Source organism: Pteropus vampyrus, unplaced genomic scaffold, assembly GCF_000151845.1.
Source record: "Pteropus vampyrus isolate Shadow unplaced genomic scaffold, Pvam_2.0 Scaffold347, whole genome shotgun sequence".
NCBI lineage: Eukaryota > Metazoa > Chordata > Mammalia > Chiroptera > Pteropodidae > Pteropus > Pteropus vampyrus.
In genome coordinates, this window is record NW_011889128.1 from 1,469,693 (window position 1) to 1,489,184 (window position 19,492).

Genomic DNA, 19,492 nt, shown 5'->3' on the forward strand with positions numbered 1-19,492 from the left:
ATTAGAATTTGAACGCAGGTCTAAGGCCCGATTTTCCTAGTGCACCATCAAAAGAGCTTTCCAGCCCTCACAAGGGAGCACATTCTTGCATTCCCAGCCTCACACACTGGGAAGAGCTGGGTTTGTGGGGAGGACCGCGCCTCTGGCTCAGAGAGGAGAGGACTTCTGAGATAGGAAACTGAGAGCTCCTCCTCTGAGTATAGAAAGCAGACAAGGCATGCGCTGTCCCAGGGGTCCTGGAAGAGGGCAAGAGGGAGCCCCAGAGAACCTGGGGAGGGCAGTCGGGGGCTGGCTAGACTGGCCCCGCCCCCTTCGTCCTCCGGCAGCCCCGCCCCCAGCCTCAGGCTTCTCCAAGCTTTAGATCTGAGCAGCTGACACCAGCTCGGCAACTCCAAGCTGCCATGGACCTTGAAGGTAAAGGAGTCCCGCGGTCGTCTGTCCCCTGTGTTCCTGCACCAGCTTCTCGCCATTCCTGCTGCCCCTCTTCCCATCCCAATGTACCTCAGTCCCTCATCCCCCTACCCCCACTGGAAGACCAAGTCCCTGGACCCCATCTACTCTCTTACTTCCGCCGTCTCCTTCTAATCTCTCTGAACCGCAAGCATTCATTTCTGTCCCCCAAAGACCTCTTCTCACTCTTCTTTTTCCACTCTGTCGGGTCCCAAGAAGCTCTGGGGCTTGAGACCCAGGAAGGGTCAGGGATGGCCTGGAGGAGGGCATTTTTCCTGGGGGCTGTAGGGGACAGGAGTAGGAGGCTGGACTGGGATCAGCTCTGGACTTTGTTCCTGGCTAGCAGCTCGGGAGGAGTGGAGACAAAGTCCCATCGCATGTGCCTCTGGCCGGGGAGAGAGCTTGAGTCCAGTGATCCTCTGCTGGGTGGAGTGATGTTGATAAGGAGGCTGTATGTAGAACGATGCGGGCCAGGCTTGGAGGTCAAAAAGCTCCTGTCTGAATACGGGCACCACCAAGAACAGGCTGTGTGACTTCAGGCAACTCACCTGACTTCTCAGAGCCTCCTTTCCTTGCATCCGTAAAATGACAATAAAAGCTCCCTGCTCACAAGGTTGTGGGGAGGAAGAATGACAGGATGCATGGAGGTGCCCGCTCTGTGAGCTCTCTGCATTTTCACTGGACTTCTTCCCCAGGTCTGACTTCGTCCCTGGTTTGCTGCTTCTTTTGGCCCTGCATACCTGGTTCCTTTGGCTAGGCAGTGGAAGTAGCTGTTGGGGGTCCAAACAAGCTCTTGGTTTTAGAAATGACTCAGAGCCTAGGTTCATGTCCCATTCCTGCCACCTGCTAGCTGTGTGACCTCAGACAAGATGCTTAGCCTCACTGTGTTTCTGTTTTCTTATTAATAAAGTGAAAACTTTATTAATAAGAAAGTGCCTGCCCTTGGCTTGCGATGAGGATTAAATGAGATAATCCATGTGGAGTGCCTGGCACACCAGGACCGCCCGGGGGTGGTTACACTGATGTTGATCCCTCACATTGGTCTATCCAGCTCTGAGCCTTCCCCAGGTTCCAGCTCCATTTTTGGAAGTTCTGTGTGTCCATCTCCACCTGAACACCGCCCCACCATGCCAAACTCAGTCTTCCCCCTACACCATCTCCATTCTGTTCATGTCTCACCATCCTGCTACCCACACTGTGATGACGCCCGATGTTTAGCTCAGAAGGTCTGGTGCTGGGATCACTGAGCTGTGGGAATTAAGTCGTCAAGGGGGTGAGGCGGAGGCTGAGGAACTGGTGGAAAGCAGGGGCAAGGACAGAACATGGGCAGGGTGGTGGGCAAAGGCGGAGAGGTCAGACTTGGCCAATGTGTGAGCGGGGTGGGACCACACGTGGACGTGGGGTGATGTTCAGGTGGTGTCCCTTTTTTCTTACAGCCTTGAGAGGGACACCCTCCTATTGCACTTCACCCTGGCTCACTGCTTCTTGCCCAGCTGTTGCAACAGCCTCCCAACTTATATCTTTCAGGAACCCTAGGCACAATTTAAATATTTAAACTTCAAAGTGCGTTTTTGATCATATGACTGATAAAAAATTTTAGTGATTTCCCATTGCCTACTGATCAAAACCCTCTTTCCTGTCATTCAAAGCCTGCTCGGTCTGGCCCCATCCTACCATTCAGCTCTCTATCTTGCTACTCTCTAACTGCTCTGAAATTCTGTAGAAAAAAGAGTCCCCAGCCCTGGGGCCACAGACCAGTACTGGACTGTGGCCTGTTAGGAGCTGGGCTGCACAGCAGGAGGCAAGCGAGCGAAGCTTCATCTGTGTTTGCAGCCGCTCCCCAGCGCTAGCATCACTGCCTCAGCTCCACCTCAGATCATCAGGCATTGGATTCTCATAAGAGCACAGGTCCCTGGTGCCAAAAAGGTTGGGGACCGCTGCTGTAGATCCTCTTAGCACTTATGTGATGGGCAATCACATTTGGTCCTATTTGGAGGTCATTTCTCTTCTCTAGGAAGAGAAGGGGAAAGAGAAGAATATTAATCTGGAAACTGCAGTGCTAATCAGCCTGTGTCTCCATCTGGTATTTGCCAAATGGATTGACAATTAAATAGAGCCACCGGAGTCAGACACCCGGGTTCAAAGATGCCTGCTCGGACACTTTATGCGAATCACCTCATTCCCTCCTCACTGCAGTCCTGTGATTTCCTCGTGAAACTGATTCAGAGAGGTTAGCAAACTGCATGGGGTTACCCAGCATAAGGGTGGTGGAGCTGGGACTCAAACCCACGCGTGCCTGACTCCTAGTCCAGGCCGTTCCTACTACACCAGGGACAGCCCTGGAACCTCGACTGTGGCTTGCAAAACTCTGTGACTATTCACTTAATAAACGTAATTTAAAAATATAATTTTGTGTTAAGTTAAATAGCAGCGTGGTGAGGTGGGGGAATGAGAACACTCCAGAGCCCCTCTGCCTGGGCTTATGTTCCTGACTTCACATTCCCCAGCTATGTGAACTTTGAGCAAGTTACTTGCCCTTTTAGTGCCTCAGTTTCCAATCTGTAAAATGGGGATAATAATAGTATTCCCATAGGGTTGTTGTGAGGATTAAATGTGTTACTATATCTAAAATGCTTCAAACAGTGCCTAGGAAAGATGGTTAGTTGTCATTATTATTATTACACATTATGTCATTCCCGCTTCTATTATAGACAAGTTGTAGAAGTCCCAGAGTTTTAAGAAAAATTTAAAAAGTCAAAATCTTTAAAATTGACAACTTCCGAGTTAATTTTTTCCTGTGAATTGAGAGAAACCATCATTACCTGGTTTTGGCTGGAAGACTATCAGCCTCATATAACACGACTGTTGCTGCAAGCACAGGCCACAACATTACATATACCATTAAGAACAAAGACTTGTATTTATTTTAGGTCCACTCGAAGAGCCTCCCTTTGTGCCCACCCGTCACAGTCATGGACAGGTGCCTGTTAATGACTGAAGGTGAGCTGAGGGGATGGAAGCTCTGCTCCCTTCCTGCAAGGAGGCACTGCCCAGTTAGGGCAGCATAGAAACAGTTGGCAAGACCAGCCGAAGTGCCAGTGGGAAACATCTTCATATATTGTGCCAAATCTTTGGTTTATTTGTATCCTTTTACATAATTTGTATAGAGAGAAGTACAGGAACTATCCCAAGATGCTTTTTGTATACACTCTCAGAAAAAGAGATTCAATTTTAATAAAACTGTGGACAGTCAACTCAGAAAGTATCGCCTTGAGACAGCAATGTTACATCCCACAGGGTAAAATTATAATCTCTGAAGGCCCGGCATTTTGAGAGATCTCATACATAACAACTGCAAGGGTAGAAAGCGGGACACAGTGTTACAGCCGAGTAGCAGCTTTTCCCAAGCCTTCTGCACCAGCCTTCCCCAGGCAGCTGCAGAAACGGCCCTCTCCTCCCAAGTTCCTTCCACTCATACCTGCGCATTAGGAAGCCTGTGTTTTCAAGGCCACCGCAGGGAATCCCTCTCGTTGGAAATGCAAGAGAGTTGGGGCCAGACGTTCCTTATTTATTTTTCACAAACTGAATGTGGAGTGCTTAACATTCTGCCTCTACAATAAGCAGTTGGAACAACTGACCTCCAAGAAAGGGACAAGAGAATGGCTCCCCGCTGGCGGGGTGGGGGAGGGCGGCAAGGTTCCACAGTGGAGGCTCTACAAGCACCAGCTGTGAGGGAGGAAGAGCTGGGCCCGCATAGATCATTTGCCAGCTTTATCATTTTCTACCTCTGCCCTTTAAGTAATTTCCCTTTACATCTCTGAGCCTTGGTTCTCCATCTATAAACACGGATGATCTCTACCTAGGATTTGTGACTGTGCAGCAAGTGCCTGGCATGCCATGGGCACCAGTGGACGGCAGCTTTCCTTCTCTTCCAGCAATTCTGAAGCTCTCAGCTCTGCTACAAACTAGAATTATGTTACCACATTCCAGATCAGTTATATCAGAATTTTAGGGAGTGGGACACAGACATCAGCATTTTGCAAAGCTCCCCAGACAATTTCATTGTGCAGCCAAAGTCGAGAACCACTGCTCTACCCATTCTTTTTTTTAAATTAATTAATTTTTTATGGAGACATTGGTTAACAAAATCTAGTAAGTTTCAGTTGTGCACTTTAACACTGGGATTGCAGAATGGGTCCTGCCTTTCGGCAGAGCGTTGATTATTATTTGCTTAAATGAACAATTCAATGATTTTTAGTAAATTTACTGAGTTGTACAGCTATCACTATAGACCCTTTCCATAACCCCATTAAGATCTCATGCTGTTTCGAGTTCATTCCTAGTCCAAGGCATACACGATTCTGATGTCTGTCTCTTGATTTGCCTTTTCTGGGTGTTTCATATAAAGGGAGGCATGCAGTTTGTGGTCTTGTGTGAGCGTTGGTTCTTAACTTTCACAAGCATCTGAGTCACGGAGGGAGCTCTTCCAAAACCATCCCTCACAGACCTTTATTAAGGTGGTCAGAATGGGCCAGAGCAGCAGAGATTCTGCAAAGCTCCCCAGATGACTCCAAGGTGCAGCCCAAGTGGAGGGCTCTGCTTTCTCACCTCTGTTGAAGGGAGTGGTCCGTGCTGACCACCTCCACTTTCTCACCTCCCATATACTTCTTGACCATGACTGTATGGTTTCTGCCCCAACCACACAGAACCAAAACTGCTCTGTCAAAGGCCTCCCAGCCTTCTTTTGACTTGCTTCAGCTCACATTCCACTACTTGAAATCCAGATGCCCACTTCCTCCTGGGGCTCCTTCTCTCTTTGACAGCCACACTTCTGTGTGTCCTTTAAATACTGGTGTTTCCCAGAGCCTCCTCTTCTTCTCCGATCCTGCCCACTGCTATGCTCAGTCACCATCTATATACAGCAGTGGCTCCAACATCTCCATCCCTCATCCTAATATCTCTTCTGAACTCCAGGACCATTCTTCTGCCCTCCGTGTTTTCTGCTGGCACCTCAACCTTAGCATCTACAAAACCAAAGTCATCTTTTTCCCCAGCTCTGCTGCTTATAAGCGGTGTCACCAGGGCATGCTCTGGGAACCTCCTTGGGATCTAGTTTCTGTACTTGTAAAATGGGAAGATGCCCTGTAGTGAGTTTCAGGTGAGAGAGCATTATAAGAGAACTGCGGTGGCCATGGCTGCCACACCATAGGCGGTATAGATTGCTGCCTTCTGCTGTCCCCATCCTCCGCCCCAACCTACTTCTTCTTATGTCAGTTTTCAGCTACCCGGGATGGAAACCCAAGGTTACTACATTTTACTAGTTGCTAATTCTGGCAGATCCTACCTCCGGAACAATTCTCTCCTTGACCCCTGTTTGCTCTACCTACGGCTACTGCCCAGGTTCAGGATTTCATCACCTTTTGTCTGGCCAGTGGCTTCGGCCTCCCTTTGCCTCCCAACCCATCTCCAGTCAGTGGCTGAAGCAACCTTTCTAGAAAAAAAATCATAATTATATAACTTCCTTGCTTAAAATTCTGTATGGCTCCTAGGATCTGTCCGAACTTCTCAGCTAAATAGTTTAGGCCTTTTTCACTCTGGCCTCACCCTCCACCATTTCTCCTGTGAGCCCTACTCAGCCCTCCCTCCCATCTTCTCTCCGTTTTCTTGTGTTTGAGCCTTGAACACCTGCTCTTTCAGCCTGAAGTGTCTTGCCCTCTCTCCTACCCACCCTACACCTCTGCCCGGCAAACATTACTCATTCTTCAAGGCCATCAGAGCTACCACCTCCTTCTTCAGGGACACTTAGTCATTTCTTCCTCTACGCTCCCACTACCCTTGGTAAATGCTTCAGTCATCCCTTTAGCAAACATGCCTACTATGTGCCAGGAAGTGTTCCTGAGCACTTTGCAAATATTAACTCAGTTAATTTTTGTAACAACCCTATGAAGTAATTATTATCATTATTCCTGTTGTAGAGGAAGAACCTAAGGCCTCAGAGAGATTGAGTCACTGGCCTAAGATCAGTTAGCTAAAAGGTGGCAGAGCCAGTGTTGAAACCCCGGCCATGTGGTCCAGAGTCAGGGCTCTGATTCGTTCTGCTGTGTGGCCTCTCTGCTTGGATAAGTATCATTGAACACTTAGTATTAAGCTAAACAATATGAAATTGCCAACATTTGACCATGTTTGACCAATAAAAGCAGCACATTCCTATGGTTCAGTGTGCTAGGCCCCTGGGGTGCAGCGGGGAACTCTTTGGACAGACACATCTGTGCCTCCAGAGAGGAAACAGGAGTAGAGTGCGATTGCGAGGGAAGAACAAGGGATGAATGAGCAGTGACCTGATTCAGGGGGTCTGTGAGAGCCCCCTGCTGAGGAGGTGATGTCGAAGAGAAGACCCAAAAGAGAACTGAGGGGTGATGGGGAGTTGGCGGGGGCTGGGGGATGGAGTGAAGTAAGGGAGTTGCAGGCAGAGGCGCAACCCTGAGACAGCTCAGGCTAAGGCCTGAAAGCTAAGAGAAAGAGCTGCCCGCTCTGTCACCCCAAAAGATGTACCTGGCACCAAGCAGGTGCCAGTAAAGGTTTGTCAAAAGAATAAATGAAAACTGGAAAGAAATTGGGAGGCCTGAAGCTCATACAATGAAAGTGGAATTTTAAACAGGAGAGGGATCCACTCGGAATTTATTTGTTTATTGTTTTATTTTAAAGCCACGTCTAGTGGGGTATAATTATAGACAGTAAAATTCACCCTTTTCTGTGTGAAGTCCTGTGAGTCTTGACAGATGCATGGGTCATGTAGCCACCATCACAGACAAGATCTAGAACAGTCCAGTCACTTCTAAAAACTCCGTGGTGCTGTCAGTTTGCGGCCAGCCCCACTCCCGCCCCCAGGCAAACATTGGTTTCTTCTCTGTAGTTGTTGGTTTGCCTTTTCCAAAATGTCATATGGATGGGCTCACATGGGATGTAGCCCTTTAAATCTGGTTTCTTTACTTAGAACAATACATTTGAGATACATCCTTACTGTGTGTATCAGTAGCCAGTTCCTTTCTTTATTGCCAAGTTAGAATTCCATTGCATAGATGTGACAGTTTATTTATCTGACTCTCAACAGTTGAAGGATTTGAATTCGATTTAAAAAGCAAACATGAGTGCACAGAGGCTGAATGAGTGGGGACCTCTGCATCGCTGCTGTTTGTTCCTGGGTCTTTTACTTGGCGGGACCGCAGACAGTGAGGATAGGGACTACGCCTTTGTCCCTCTTGCTGACTTCGTTCCCAGCACCCAGCCAGGGCACAGCTGGCTCTGAGTGAGGAACCTGACCCTCTTTCCCCACACTTGGGACACTTGGGACAGTGTGGGAGAGAATTTGGGGAAAGAGGTCAGGTTCAACCACAGGACTGCGGCTGAGGGTGGGGGTGGGGAGGTGAAGACTGGGTGCTTTGGGGAAGAAGGGCTGCACAAGAGAGTAGAGCAAGCCAGTGTCTGGCATCAACTTCAACCTGGAGCAAAAGTGAGGTTAACAAGGCCCAACTCAACTCCACCCAAGCCCCTCACATGCTGTAGAATTGCGTCCCCATCCCTGGGAAGGCTCCCGCGAGGCCGCAGGTCTTCTTTTGGCCGACAGATGGCCTTGTTGCATCGTGCCTGAGCTCAGCCTCAGCGGGTCACCCAATTCATTCAACTGGCGTGAGGGGCACGGTGACCAATACACATGAGCAGGAAGGACATTAGGGACCACCCTGTCCATCACTCCTATTTTACAGGCAAGGACTCGCCTGCACTCCTGAAGCTGTGTCCCACAGAAGAGAGGCTCTAACCCAGTTTCCCTGTGCTTTTCCTTGTACAGCCCCCATCTGTAGAGACATGGCAATTTGCTGAAACATCAGGTGTGGGAGGCGTCTCTAAGCTAGAGGGCAAAGGCAGAGGGACAGGCAGCCAGGACCACAAGGCCTAGTTTGTCTGACTCTGCCACCAGTTTGCTGTGTGACCGCAGCCTGCTTGCCTTTCCTCTCTGCTCCTCAGTTTTCACCTGTATAAAAGCTAAACTTCCAGCTTTAAAATAGTTGGTGCGTCTATGGCCATGCCACCCTGAACGTTCCCGATCCCATCTGATTTCAGAAGCTAAGCAGGGTCGGGCCTGGTTAGTACTTGGATGGGAGACCACCTAGGAAGACCAGGTGCTGTAGTTGTTAAAAAAAACCAAAAACATATATATATGTTTGGTGCTATGGAGAAGACTGGGATGAAAAAGACACACAGCTCAGATTCTACTGGGGGCTTCAACTCCTAAATAACTAATCCTTCTACGCAAGGCAGACTGGAAAGTCTTCAGGGTGACTCTCAGGTGGTGTCGCTTCTCTCGTAGTTGGTCAATAGCTGTTGATACAGCACCAGGTCTGCCAGGAAAAATGTAGGACAGTTAAAATTTGTTTCAGATAACCAACAGATAATTTTAAAGTATATGTATGTTCTGAGTATCACCTAGGATATATTTATACTTAAAAAATCTTTGATGTTTGTCAGAGATTTAAATTTAACTAGGTGTCCTGTATTTTTATTTGCTCAGTTTGGCAACCTGACCAGCCCGCAGGGCCCACCCTGCACCCCAGCCATTCTTTCAGGACCTCCAGATCTTCAGCCTTATTGGCTAGTGCCCAATTTAGCTGGTCGTTAAATCCAGTTGACCCTGGAACAACATGGGTTTGAACTGCACAGGTCCATGTATGCAGATTTTTTTTCAATAAATACTTGTCTTTTTTAAAAAAATACCTATACTATTTTTGATCTATGGTTGGGAGTTTGTGGATGCGGAGGGCCAGCTGTATGCATTGATTTGTGCCATTTTATGTAGGGGATTTGAGCATCTGTGAGTTTTGGTATTGGTGGAGGGGTCCTGGAACCAATTCCCCACTGATACCAAAGGACAACTAATTTTGGGAGGGAGTCAAAGTTCTATAGGGATTTTAGATTGCGTGGGGTTGCCACCCCTAACTCCTACATTGTTCAAGGTCAACTGTATTTTGACAGTCTCCCCTGACTACAAGAGAGGCAGCCAAAATGTAACATTGCTCTCTCTCTTTCTCACAGACCTGGCGCTCCTGCTGCCCCCTGCCACTCTGGCTGCCCTAGCAGATGGCTGGCTCCGAGAAGACTGTCCAGGCCTCAACTACGCAGCCTTGGTTACAGGGGCAGCCCCCTCGCAGGCCGTGCTGTGGGCCAAATCCCCCGGGGTACTGGCTGGGAGGCCTTTCTTTGATGCAGTCTTTGCCCGAGTCAGTTGCCAGGTCTCCTGGTTCTTCCCTGAGGGATCAAAGCTGGTGCCTGTGGCCAAGGTGGCTGAGGTCCGGGGCCCTGCCCACTGCCTGCTGATGGGGGAGCGGGTGGCCCTTAACACACTGGCCCGCTGCAGCGGAGTTGCCAGCTCTGCAGCTGCTGCTGTGGAGGCCGCCAGGGGGACCGGCTGGGCAGGGCATGTGGCTGGCACGAGGAAGACCACACCAGGCTTCCGGCTGGTAGAGAAATACGGACTCCTAGTGGGTGGAGCCGCCTCCCACCGCTACGATCTGGGAGGGTTGGTGATGGTGAAGGACAACCATGTCGTGGCAGCTGGTGGTGTAAAAAAGGTGTGTGTCGGCTGAGCCCCTGCCCTGCCTCTACTCCAAGCCCCATCACAGCGCTTCCCTCTATTAGAGACCCTGGTGAGGAGTGAGGGCCTGGGAGTTGGGGGGGTGAGACTCCTAGACCCTTCAGTCTCTCAGTCCGTAAAATGAGGGGTTGGACCTGCTCCTTTACAAGTGTTCTGCTGCTGCCTGGTGTGATGTTCAAGAGCAAAAGACAAACCATGGGGAGCCCAGTGTTGATGGTTCTACAACCTTGGGCATGTGTAAAAAGGTTCTTGAAGACCCCTTCCTGTTTAAATATTCTGCGTCAAAATGAACTCAGGTCTAATGCCAAACATCACTAGTTGGCCATTTTTTAGACCCACAAAAGTAGTAATTTCATGTGCTTTCACCGAATATGAAAGAAACCATTCCAATGCTTGGTTTCCTCATTAACTCAAAACTTGCTAACCACCTGGGCCTTTTGAACGCCAGCCCCAGCTCGGTGTGCTCCTAGTGCGGCTGTTCTCACGAGCACCTTTCTGGCCTGTCAGGCGGTGCAGCGGGCCCAGCAGGCGTCAGACTTCACTCTGAAGGTGGAAGTGGAGTGCAGCAGCCTGCAGGAGGCCTTGGAGGCGGCAGAGGCAGGAGCAGACCTTGTCTTGCTGGATAACTTCAGGCCGGAGGTGAGGGGGGTCTGCTTCCTGGGAAGGGGCCAGGTTGGGGGCTCTCACTTCCCCTTGGCTTGTGTCCTGCAGGAGCTGCACCCCACGGCTGAAGCGCTGAAGGCCCGGTTCCCGAGCGTGGGTGTGGAAGCCAGTGGGGGTATCACACTGGGCAACCTCCCTCGGTTCTGTGGGCCACACATCGATGTCATCTCTTTGGGGATGCTGACCCAGTCTGCCCCAGCCCTGGATTTCTCCCTCAAGCTGTTTGCTGACGGGGCCACTCCAGTGCCCTATGCCCGCCGATCCTAAAGCTATAGAGGATGACACTGGTTTTGGGGTAACATGGTTTCTCGGGATCCTCAAGGTTATATATATTTTAGGAATAGTGGCCAAGAGAACACCCTTAGTGTTCACCTGGGTTACAGTCTGGCTCTGCCGCTTACTGCTATGTGGCCCTGAAGGGCTGACTTCACCTCTGCCCACCTCAGTTTCCTAATCTATAAAATGAGTTAATAAATGGTCATCCTTCTGGATTTCTTTGGGTGATAATTAACACATAGTAAATGCTCAGTAAATGTTAGACATTATCATAGATCATCTGTTCTAAGATGCGTTTTTTTTTTCCACACACTGGCCACCTCCGAAGTCAAGGTGCGTCTCTAACCAATGATGTTTAATGGCTACTGCAATCAAGCGTCAGCCGTCATGTAGCCTTCGTGGCCTGTGCATGCAGGTTATAGATATAACATGATAATCTATGTTGAAATAACTTCAAAAGAGCACTTTTTACAAGTATAAAATAGAAATGGTAAGTGATAAGAAAGCATTGGTCATATTTAATCAACAATTTTCTTTTGGAGTGATAGTATGAGTTTTATAATTAATGACATCTTATATTCGAGGATATGTGGCATCAGGTCTGATATTCAGCTAGCAGATTCCACTTGGTTGATGCCCCAATTGTACCAGTGATTAAGTCTTTACATCTCACCTCTGGCTACTGTTTTACCTCTTTGGTGGAGGTGAGAACCTGTCCATTCCTCACTTCTGGAGTCCCCAACAGACTTCACCATGCATCTTCCCCAAAATGAAAGACACCCCCCACTTGGTGTTGCAAGCTTTTTGGGGTCTGGTTCCATGGGGTTATCAGTGAGGAAAGGATGGTTGATATAGAGCAGCTGAGGCCAGAGCAAATGTCTGTTGAAGGAGTGAAGGATTGGGGTTTGGGGTCACATGTTCAAAGGTCAAACTTCCTTCCGTGCGAAGTCAGGACTCAGGGATCTAAGCAGTGAATCTAAATCCTGCTCTCCAAATACATACTAGAGTCCTCACTCAGCTGTGTGCCACTCCTACCTTCACCTCAAGCCTAAGGCTCACCTTTCTTTAACCCCTTCTGGTGTGGCTCCTGGAGGAACCAGGACATGAGGGCTCCCCAGGATGAAGGTGGTCCCCGAGGTGACCCTTTCCAGAAGGGCTCCAGTCTGGAGATGCCTTTCTCCTCCCAGAACCCATTCTCTTCTCCACCCTTTACCAGAGGGAGAGAAAAACAGCTCTCGTCCACAAATTCTCCTTCCAGGGGGAATGTGGGCGTCCCAGTCTGCCTTAAGGGAGGTATTCTTCCCTTAACCCCTTCTCTAAACCTGGAAACTAGTAAGGGGCCTGGGAAAGGGGCGGATTAAGAAAACAACGAGCTCATTTCAGATGTGAAAGCCCCAGACCTTCATCCTCATGCACCAAACATGCTTTGAGCACCTGCCATGGCCAGGCTCTGAGCACACATCACCTAGCAGAGATGCAAGACACAAGTGGACACTGCCTTTGTTAATACACTGAACTGACAGGGCCATTTTCATAGGACACAGCTCAGAGGTGCCATCTGGGGCTGCACCTGTCTTCTCTAATATGCATCTTGAATCCAAATTCTCCTGTCCTGGGAGGAAATGCCATTACCAGAGGAAAAAGAAATGGATCCTGGGCAGGCAGAAGCAGCACAAGCCCTCCTTGCAGGGAAATGGATTTCCAGGCAGAGGAGACAGCACGGGCTCAGCGATAGGAAATGGCTTGGAATGTTTGGTATAAGATTTGAAGCTGGGATCAGGTGAGGCGAGATGGCCAGGACTGGGCTACATTCAGACCACAAAATGGTAGGTCAGAGGACTTGGACTCTGTCCCGAGAGCAATCAGATCGAAGCTGGAAAGTGAGATAAGCATATCTGCAGTTAGATCGCAACCATTGCAGGAAGATGTATTTGAGGGGCCAGGGAGTGGCTTCAGGGGAGACCAGGAGGAGGCTGAAGCAAGAGAGGGCTTGAACGTTGGTCATGGCAGTGGGGTTGGAGAGAAGGGATGTGAGCATCTGCAAAGGCTTGGAGGGCAGATGGAGCCTGATGGGTAGAAAGAGTTGGGTGTGACTGTGGGGGTAGGGAGACGGGGTGGATGGCAAAGAGAATCTCCCCCTCATCTGGTAGTGACCTATCTATCTGGCTACACTTTATCCTTGCCTGGCAAGCCTAGGACTATGTTTGGGTGATTTCCTCAAATCAGGTGCTGCTGTCAGTGTATAACGAGTCATCAACACTGGCTGGTAGTGAGAAGGGAACGTGCATTGACTGAGTGCCCTTGCTCAGCACACATAGATCTCTTTCCCTCAATTAACGTTCGTGAGGGGTGGATGTTAGTGTCTTCATTTTACCTATGAGGAAACTGAGGCTTTATGAAGTTAGAAGTTAGGGTGATATATCAATAGAGTGGTGGGGCAGAGTTTGAAATCTGTGTCAGCCTTGTAGTCCATTAATATTGATTAAACACCTACTATGCACCAGGCACTATTCTAGACACAGGATACATATCAATGAATAAACAGACAGAAATCCTTGTCCTCAAAACGTTTATATTCTAATGTGGAGGAGGAGTTCAATGGGGTGGGAAGAATAGACAATGAAAAAAATACCTGAGAATACCAAATGTCAAAACCACTCACGGCCACAAGAGGGCACCGCAATCCCACCACCGGCCATTCTCTGATTTCATCTCCCTTTCCAAGTTCCAAAGATAACAGCCAAGGAGGCTATGAATACTAAATGTAGCATCTGCTCAAGAATGAAAACTGAGGAGGGATGTGCAGCAGTTTCTTCTTCCACCTGCTTTTCCAGCTTAATCCCCTTATCACATTCCCATCCAACTATCTAAGGTATCTCTGTGACTTTTCAAGGCCCGGTGTACTCCAGAGACGACCAAGACACATCTTCACTCACTGACCCATCTACTCCTCTCCATTTACCTCCCTGCTCACCCCGCTTCCATCTACCCTCCTGGCCACCCTCCTACCCTATCCACCCACACAGCTTCTATTTATTCTAGTTCTCACCTACCTACCCCATCCACACACACCTCTTCCACTACCCGTCCCTCTTGCTGTGCCTCCACCCACCCACCTACTGGGACACTCAGTCAAGAGGGTCCAAGAAGGCAAGAGGTCAAACCAGGATGACAGTCAGTGGACTCAATGGACCTGAGTTTTAGAGTGCCACGGCCGGTGAAAGCGGAAAGCATTTAAAAATGGCAAGACATTATTAGCCAACCACACTGTATCTGAAAGCAATTCAACTTTAGATCTTTAAAAAAAATCCCACTGTGATATTATGTGGTGCAAACAGAAACATTAATTTATCGCTAGCCCTTGAAGACAATATGGTAGGTAAAATTCCATAAATGTTTCAGCATCCTTCTACTTTGTTCCAATCATTTCCTGAGTAATAGACCTTTTTGGCAGTTACTTAATAACATTAAGACCTGCTTCCTGGGGCCCTAAGTAGCTCAGCATGTAAGACAGAACTACAGAGCACTAAAGAAAAGCTGACCATGAGGCCGTCAATAACATCTCTATCAATCACTGTGCACATCAGATTTACCCCAGACAATTCAGGCTTTCTTTATTTCAGGTACATAATGCTCTTTAGATGAATACTAAATGTAGCTGAAATAGCACAACACGCCCAGAAAATGATTAGGGGCAAAGAGATCCTCTTACACATCTCTAGTTTTGTGAGTCAATGGGTAACCTTTTCCTCTCTTCGAGCCAAAAGATTCAGAAGTCTTAGCACCAGCAAAGAGTTATCCACAAGTCACTTGCTTTTTTATATTTGGTGGTTTTTTAACCAAAGGAAAGCATCTTTTTGGTTTTGTTTGCTTTGTATGTATACCTAATTCAAGTCTAAACTCTGCCTTGAGATTTAAATATCTCGATTCGTTCGAACACATTAGATTTTCTAATGGCTTAATTTTCCTAAAGGTATCTTTCTGTAGCCTTCTGACTTGCCTCTATCTGGAGTGGTTATTCTCCAGGCCTACTGCATAGCTGTCTCCTTGAGAACACCCTTCACCATCTACTGGGACTTCCTTCCTGTCTTTCTTGAGTTTGATCCCTAGTTTCCTGGATTCCCTGTCTTCCTCTCTCTTGCTTTGTCCCTTGTTTTGGTGGGTGCATTCTCTCGTGCCTTGTGTGTGAGATTTGTGAGCTCTTGGGTATGCAGGTTTACAATTTTCATCGAATTTGGAGAACAAAACACAGTTGTTCAGCTATTAGTTCTTAAAATATTTTTTCTGTGCTCCCGTGTTTCTCCTTCAACTCCAGTTACTCACATATTAGGCTGCTTGAGGTTGTACTACAGCTCACTAAAGTGCTTTTAATTTTTTAAAAAATTTTCTGTTTTATATAATTTCTGTTGCTATGTCTTCAACTTAATGAATCTTTTCTTCTACAATGTCTAATCTGTTATCTGCAGTGTATTTTTCATCTCCGATATTATAATTTTCATTTCTAGAAATTTGATTTGTATCATTTTTATATCTTTGTCTCTACCTAACTTTTTAAACATACAGAACACAGTTAGAATAGCTATTGTAATGTCCTTCTCTGCTCATTCTAACATTTGCGTCACTTCTGGGTTGGTTTCAATTGATTGATCGCTTTCCTCAGTGTGGGTCATGTTTTCCTGTCCCTTTGCATGTGTAGTATTCTTTGATTGCTTTCCTGACATTGTGAATTTTACTTTGTTGAACACCAGATATTTTTGTAATCTGTATGATTTGTTGGGCAGATTCAAAGCAGTGTTCAGTCTCAAGGTTAATTATTTCCCACCGCTAGGCCGAGAACTTCCTGAGGACTCTGCCCAGTGCCCTGTGACATTTTCCAGTCTGTCTGGTGGGAAAGGCCCTGGCCTTGTGTGAGCCATGGACAATGATCCCTTCTTCCCCTGGCCTTGGGTAGTTTCCTCATGCACGTGTGCTGATTAGTTCTCTGCTGAACACTTGAGGGGGCCCTTCTGCAGATCTTGGGGTTCTCTCTGGGCAGCTGTGTTTTGTTCTCCAGACTCTAGCTGCTGTGGGTCCCTGGATTCTCAGCTCTATTCTCTCAGCTCAGGTCCCACTTCACTCCCCCTGCAAACTCTATCTGCAGTTGGAAATTCTCAAAGCAGTAAGCTGGACACCCTAAAAGCCTTGATTGTCTTCCTTTCTCTCTGGGATTTCATTGCTTTCATTATTCTTTTGTTGGTGTCCAGTGTTTTAAAAACTGTTGCTTCACGTATTTTGTCTGGCGTCGTTGTGGCGGTGGTGACTGTTTCAGGTGGGAGGGTAAACCTGGTCCCTGCCACTCCAGCTTGGCGAGAAGTGGGAGTGTCGACGTCCGCGTCCCTAAGAGCTTTGTGGGTGACTCCAGTGTGCAGCCAGGTGAGGGCTGCTTTGCAGACCTTTTTTCTCAACTTGAAATGTTTTTCTAAATTAAATACAATCTTTGATCATTCCCTCCCCTCTGATTTCTCTGGAACTCCTGTTAGATGAATGTTAAATGGAATGATCCTTCATCTCTTAACTTTTCTTTCATATTTTCCACTTCTTTGTCATTTTGCTCTACATCCTGAGAGATGTTTAAAAATTCTTTCCTCCCATACCTTCCTTTTATTAATTTTTTAATTTGGACAATTATATTTGTAATTTCCAGAACTTTTTCTTGTTCTCCAGTTGCAATTGGAACCTTCCTAGAAGCCTCTATTTGTTTCATGAGTACATTACCTTATCGATCTGATTCCTCCAGGGCTGGTTGTTTTGTCTCTTCATCTTATTCCTTTTTGGCATCACTGAAAATTAGTAAGAGGAGGCCCACGTGGTTCTTTCTCCCTGGCAGCTTAGAGGGTCTGGTTCCCCAGCAGTCTTAACCTGAACAGGCTGCAAGCTCCGTGGGCAGGTGTGTTAATTCATTAAAATGTTTCACTTAGGTCAGAGGTTCTTGTTCCCTTCCCCTCTACCCAGGTGACATTTGGTGAGAGTCACAACTAGAGGATGCTACTGGCACCTAGTGGATAGAGGCCAGAGATGCTGTTAAATATCCTATAGTGTACAGGAAAGTCCCCCGCAACAAAGAATTATTGGTTGGCCCAAACGTCAATAATGCGAAGGTGGAGAAAACCCTGATTTAAGACCTTCTGAGAGCAGGCTGCCCCACTTCAAACCAAAGGCCAAGATAATGAGGGAAAATCCACACCCACTTCAAGAGCTCTTGCTCAAGTTTGTTTAGAGGAGCTCTCCAACTGACCGTTCTCGAGTCACATGTAGCCCACAGGCTTGCTTCATTTGGTTTTTACAGATAGATTTAAAAAATAGGTATATATGTATGATATATATGTATGATGTGTGTGTGTGTGTGTGTGTGTGTGTGTGTAAAGAATGGTCAACATTCTGGTTGATTTTACCTAGAAATCTGGATTTCTAGCTTCTGCTGAAAAGTCAGAAGGATGGACACGATTGGTAGCACCGAATGGGAGCTACTCCCATGGACAGGCATGTGGCCTCTTCTCACTTCTGTCCCCTGATCCACATAACTCACCTATGTCTCCGGCTTGGCCTCTTTATGCAGGTGAATTCATGACCACTGCATTTTTTGAGGGGGCAGGGAGCTGATTTTATCCTGGGGACAAATACTGATTCTACCCAAGGATGGGCATGGACTGGTTCTGAAATAATCTTTTAGTTAATTATATTTTCTTCCCTACTGGTACTATTGCTTTAGAATAATGGGAGAATATCTATAGGAGGACCACATCTGCCACAGTTGGAGGTGGAGACTTGGGGGTCACTAGGGCATGAGACAGCAATTGAAGCCATGGCATCAGTGAGATTGCCCAGGAAGAGTGTGTCAAGGGAGAGCAAAGCTGTCCAGGATGGACCTCTGAGGAAGGCAGCCAGCAAAAGAGACAGAAAGGATGGCCAGAGAGAGGGAAGGGAAGTCAAGTCAGGTATGTGTAGAGTCATGGAAAGCAGGGAAGAGAATGTGTCAAGAATGAAATCGAATGCTGCCGACAGGAGGCTGAATGATGCCCCTTGGTTAAAATATGCGGGACGTGATTTTGGTGAAAGCAGCTTCTATAGAGTACTGAAAATATACAAGAGCCTGCAGCAGGTCGCAGAGTGATGGGGAGATGAGAAAATGTGGACTGCTAGAACAGACAGCTCTTTCCAGAAGTTTGTATGTGAAGGAGGTGAGAGGTCATGTTATGTGGTGCAAGATAGAGAATTAGTTGTTGGTTGGCTGGTTGTTTTAAGGTGGGAGAGATTTGAATTCATTTATAGAGGAAATAGTCTTTTGTGTGTGTGTGTGTGTGATATTGTGAATGGTATAACCTGACAAGCACATTCTCACCACAAAACATCTAGAAATGCTGCATAAAATCAAGCAAACATCCTTTAAAATGCATAGCTGGGTTTCAGGAAAGTAAGGGGAATCCCCAGGAGCCACATGCAAAGAGGAAATTGAAAACCAGAGCTGTGTGAGCTGCCGGGTGGTTGTAGAGCTCGGCAGTAAAGGGCTTGAGTTTTACATCCGCCTAGAAATTGAGGATGAGGCCTTGTCTGCGGGGGAGGTTCAGGACCCTAATAAAATCTCAGTCTCTTAAAGGATGACACTCTCAGTGAAAGAGTAGGCTAGAAAAAAATCTTCCCATCAGCCCGGAGAGCACAAAAGAACCTTTTCTGCCTCATCCTGAGACTTGGAGGCAATAGAAAATCTCCTGTGAGAATTCATAACCAAAGGTCTTCCCTCACCTGGATTTGGGGTTCAAGTTTACACCATTTGCATGGTCTTGGAAGCCCAAATAAAATTAACAAATAATGTGGTCCAGCGTTGGTACTAGCCTTGAAGCATCCTAGGCAGGAACAAGCACGGACTCTCTCTAAAGAGACATCCCCTCAAACTGCTCACATGGATTCCCACTAATAAGGCCCTGCTAAAGTTGAGTTCATAGCCCCAAATTAGAAAGCATAAGAGGAAATCACTAGTCATAAATGAGAGTGAGTGCACCAGCCCTCCAGACAATAGAAGGATTGAGCAAAGGACCATATGGTAAGTAGGTTTCAAATGCCTAAAGACATAAAAGAAGGACTCAACATGAGAAAGTAATAAGATGGTGTTTAAAAGGAGAGGAAGAGGTTTAAAATAAAGAGAAAGGGTAAAACTGATGCATCTCTTTAGTCCACTCACCTATTCGTTTCCCTTTCCTTGGGCTCTTGTTTTGTTCTAGACCATGTTCTGGGTCTGGGTATATAAAAGTACCTTGAGGATAGCAGGTTGACTCTGCCTCAGAAAGATCACATTCATCCCTGCATGCATGCATCCACTTTTCTTTTTGTACCATCCTCAGATGTCACAGCTAGCAAAGTCCCAATAGAGCATCTTGTTCAACTTTCAACTTTCTTGTTATTGAAAGACTGTGAAGGCTCAGT

General features: G+C 47.3%; 1 protein-coding gene and 1 non-coding gene across 2 annotated transcripts; both read left to right on the plus strand.

Annotated features, from left to right (window-relative positions):
• The first annotated feature begins 401 nt into the window (after positions 1–401).
• QPRT (quinolinate phosphoribosyltransferase) lies at positions 402–11,026 on the plus strand. The gene is made up of 4 exons (XM_011378813.1): positions 402–414; positions 9,538–10,073; positions 10,604–10,735; positions 10,808–11,026. Exons 1-4 carry the CDS (start codon positions 402–404, stop codon positions 11,024–11,026), a joined length of 900 nt encoding a protein of 299 aa, XP_011377115.1.
• LOC111731030 lies at positions 8,521–8,639 on the plus strand. The gene has a single exon (XR_002776922.1). It is a non-coding gene; the product is annotated as a 5S ribosomal RNA (ribosomal RNA).
• Positions 11,027–19,492: the final 8,466 nt, after the last annotated feature.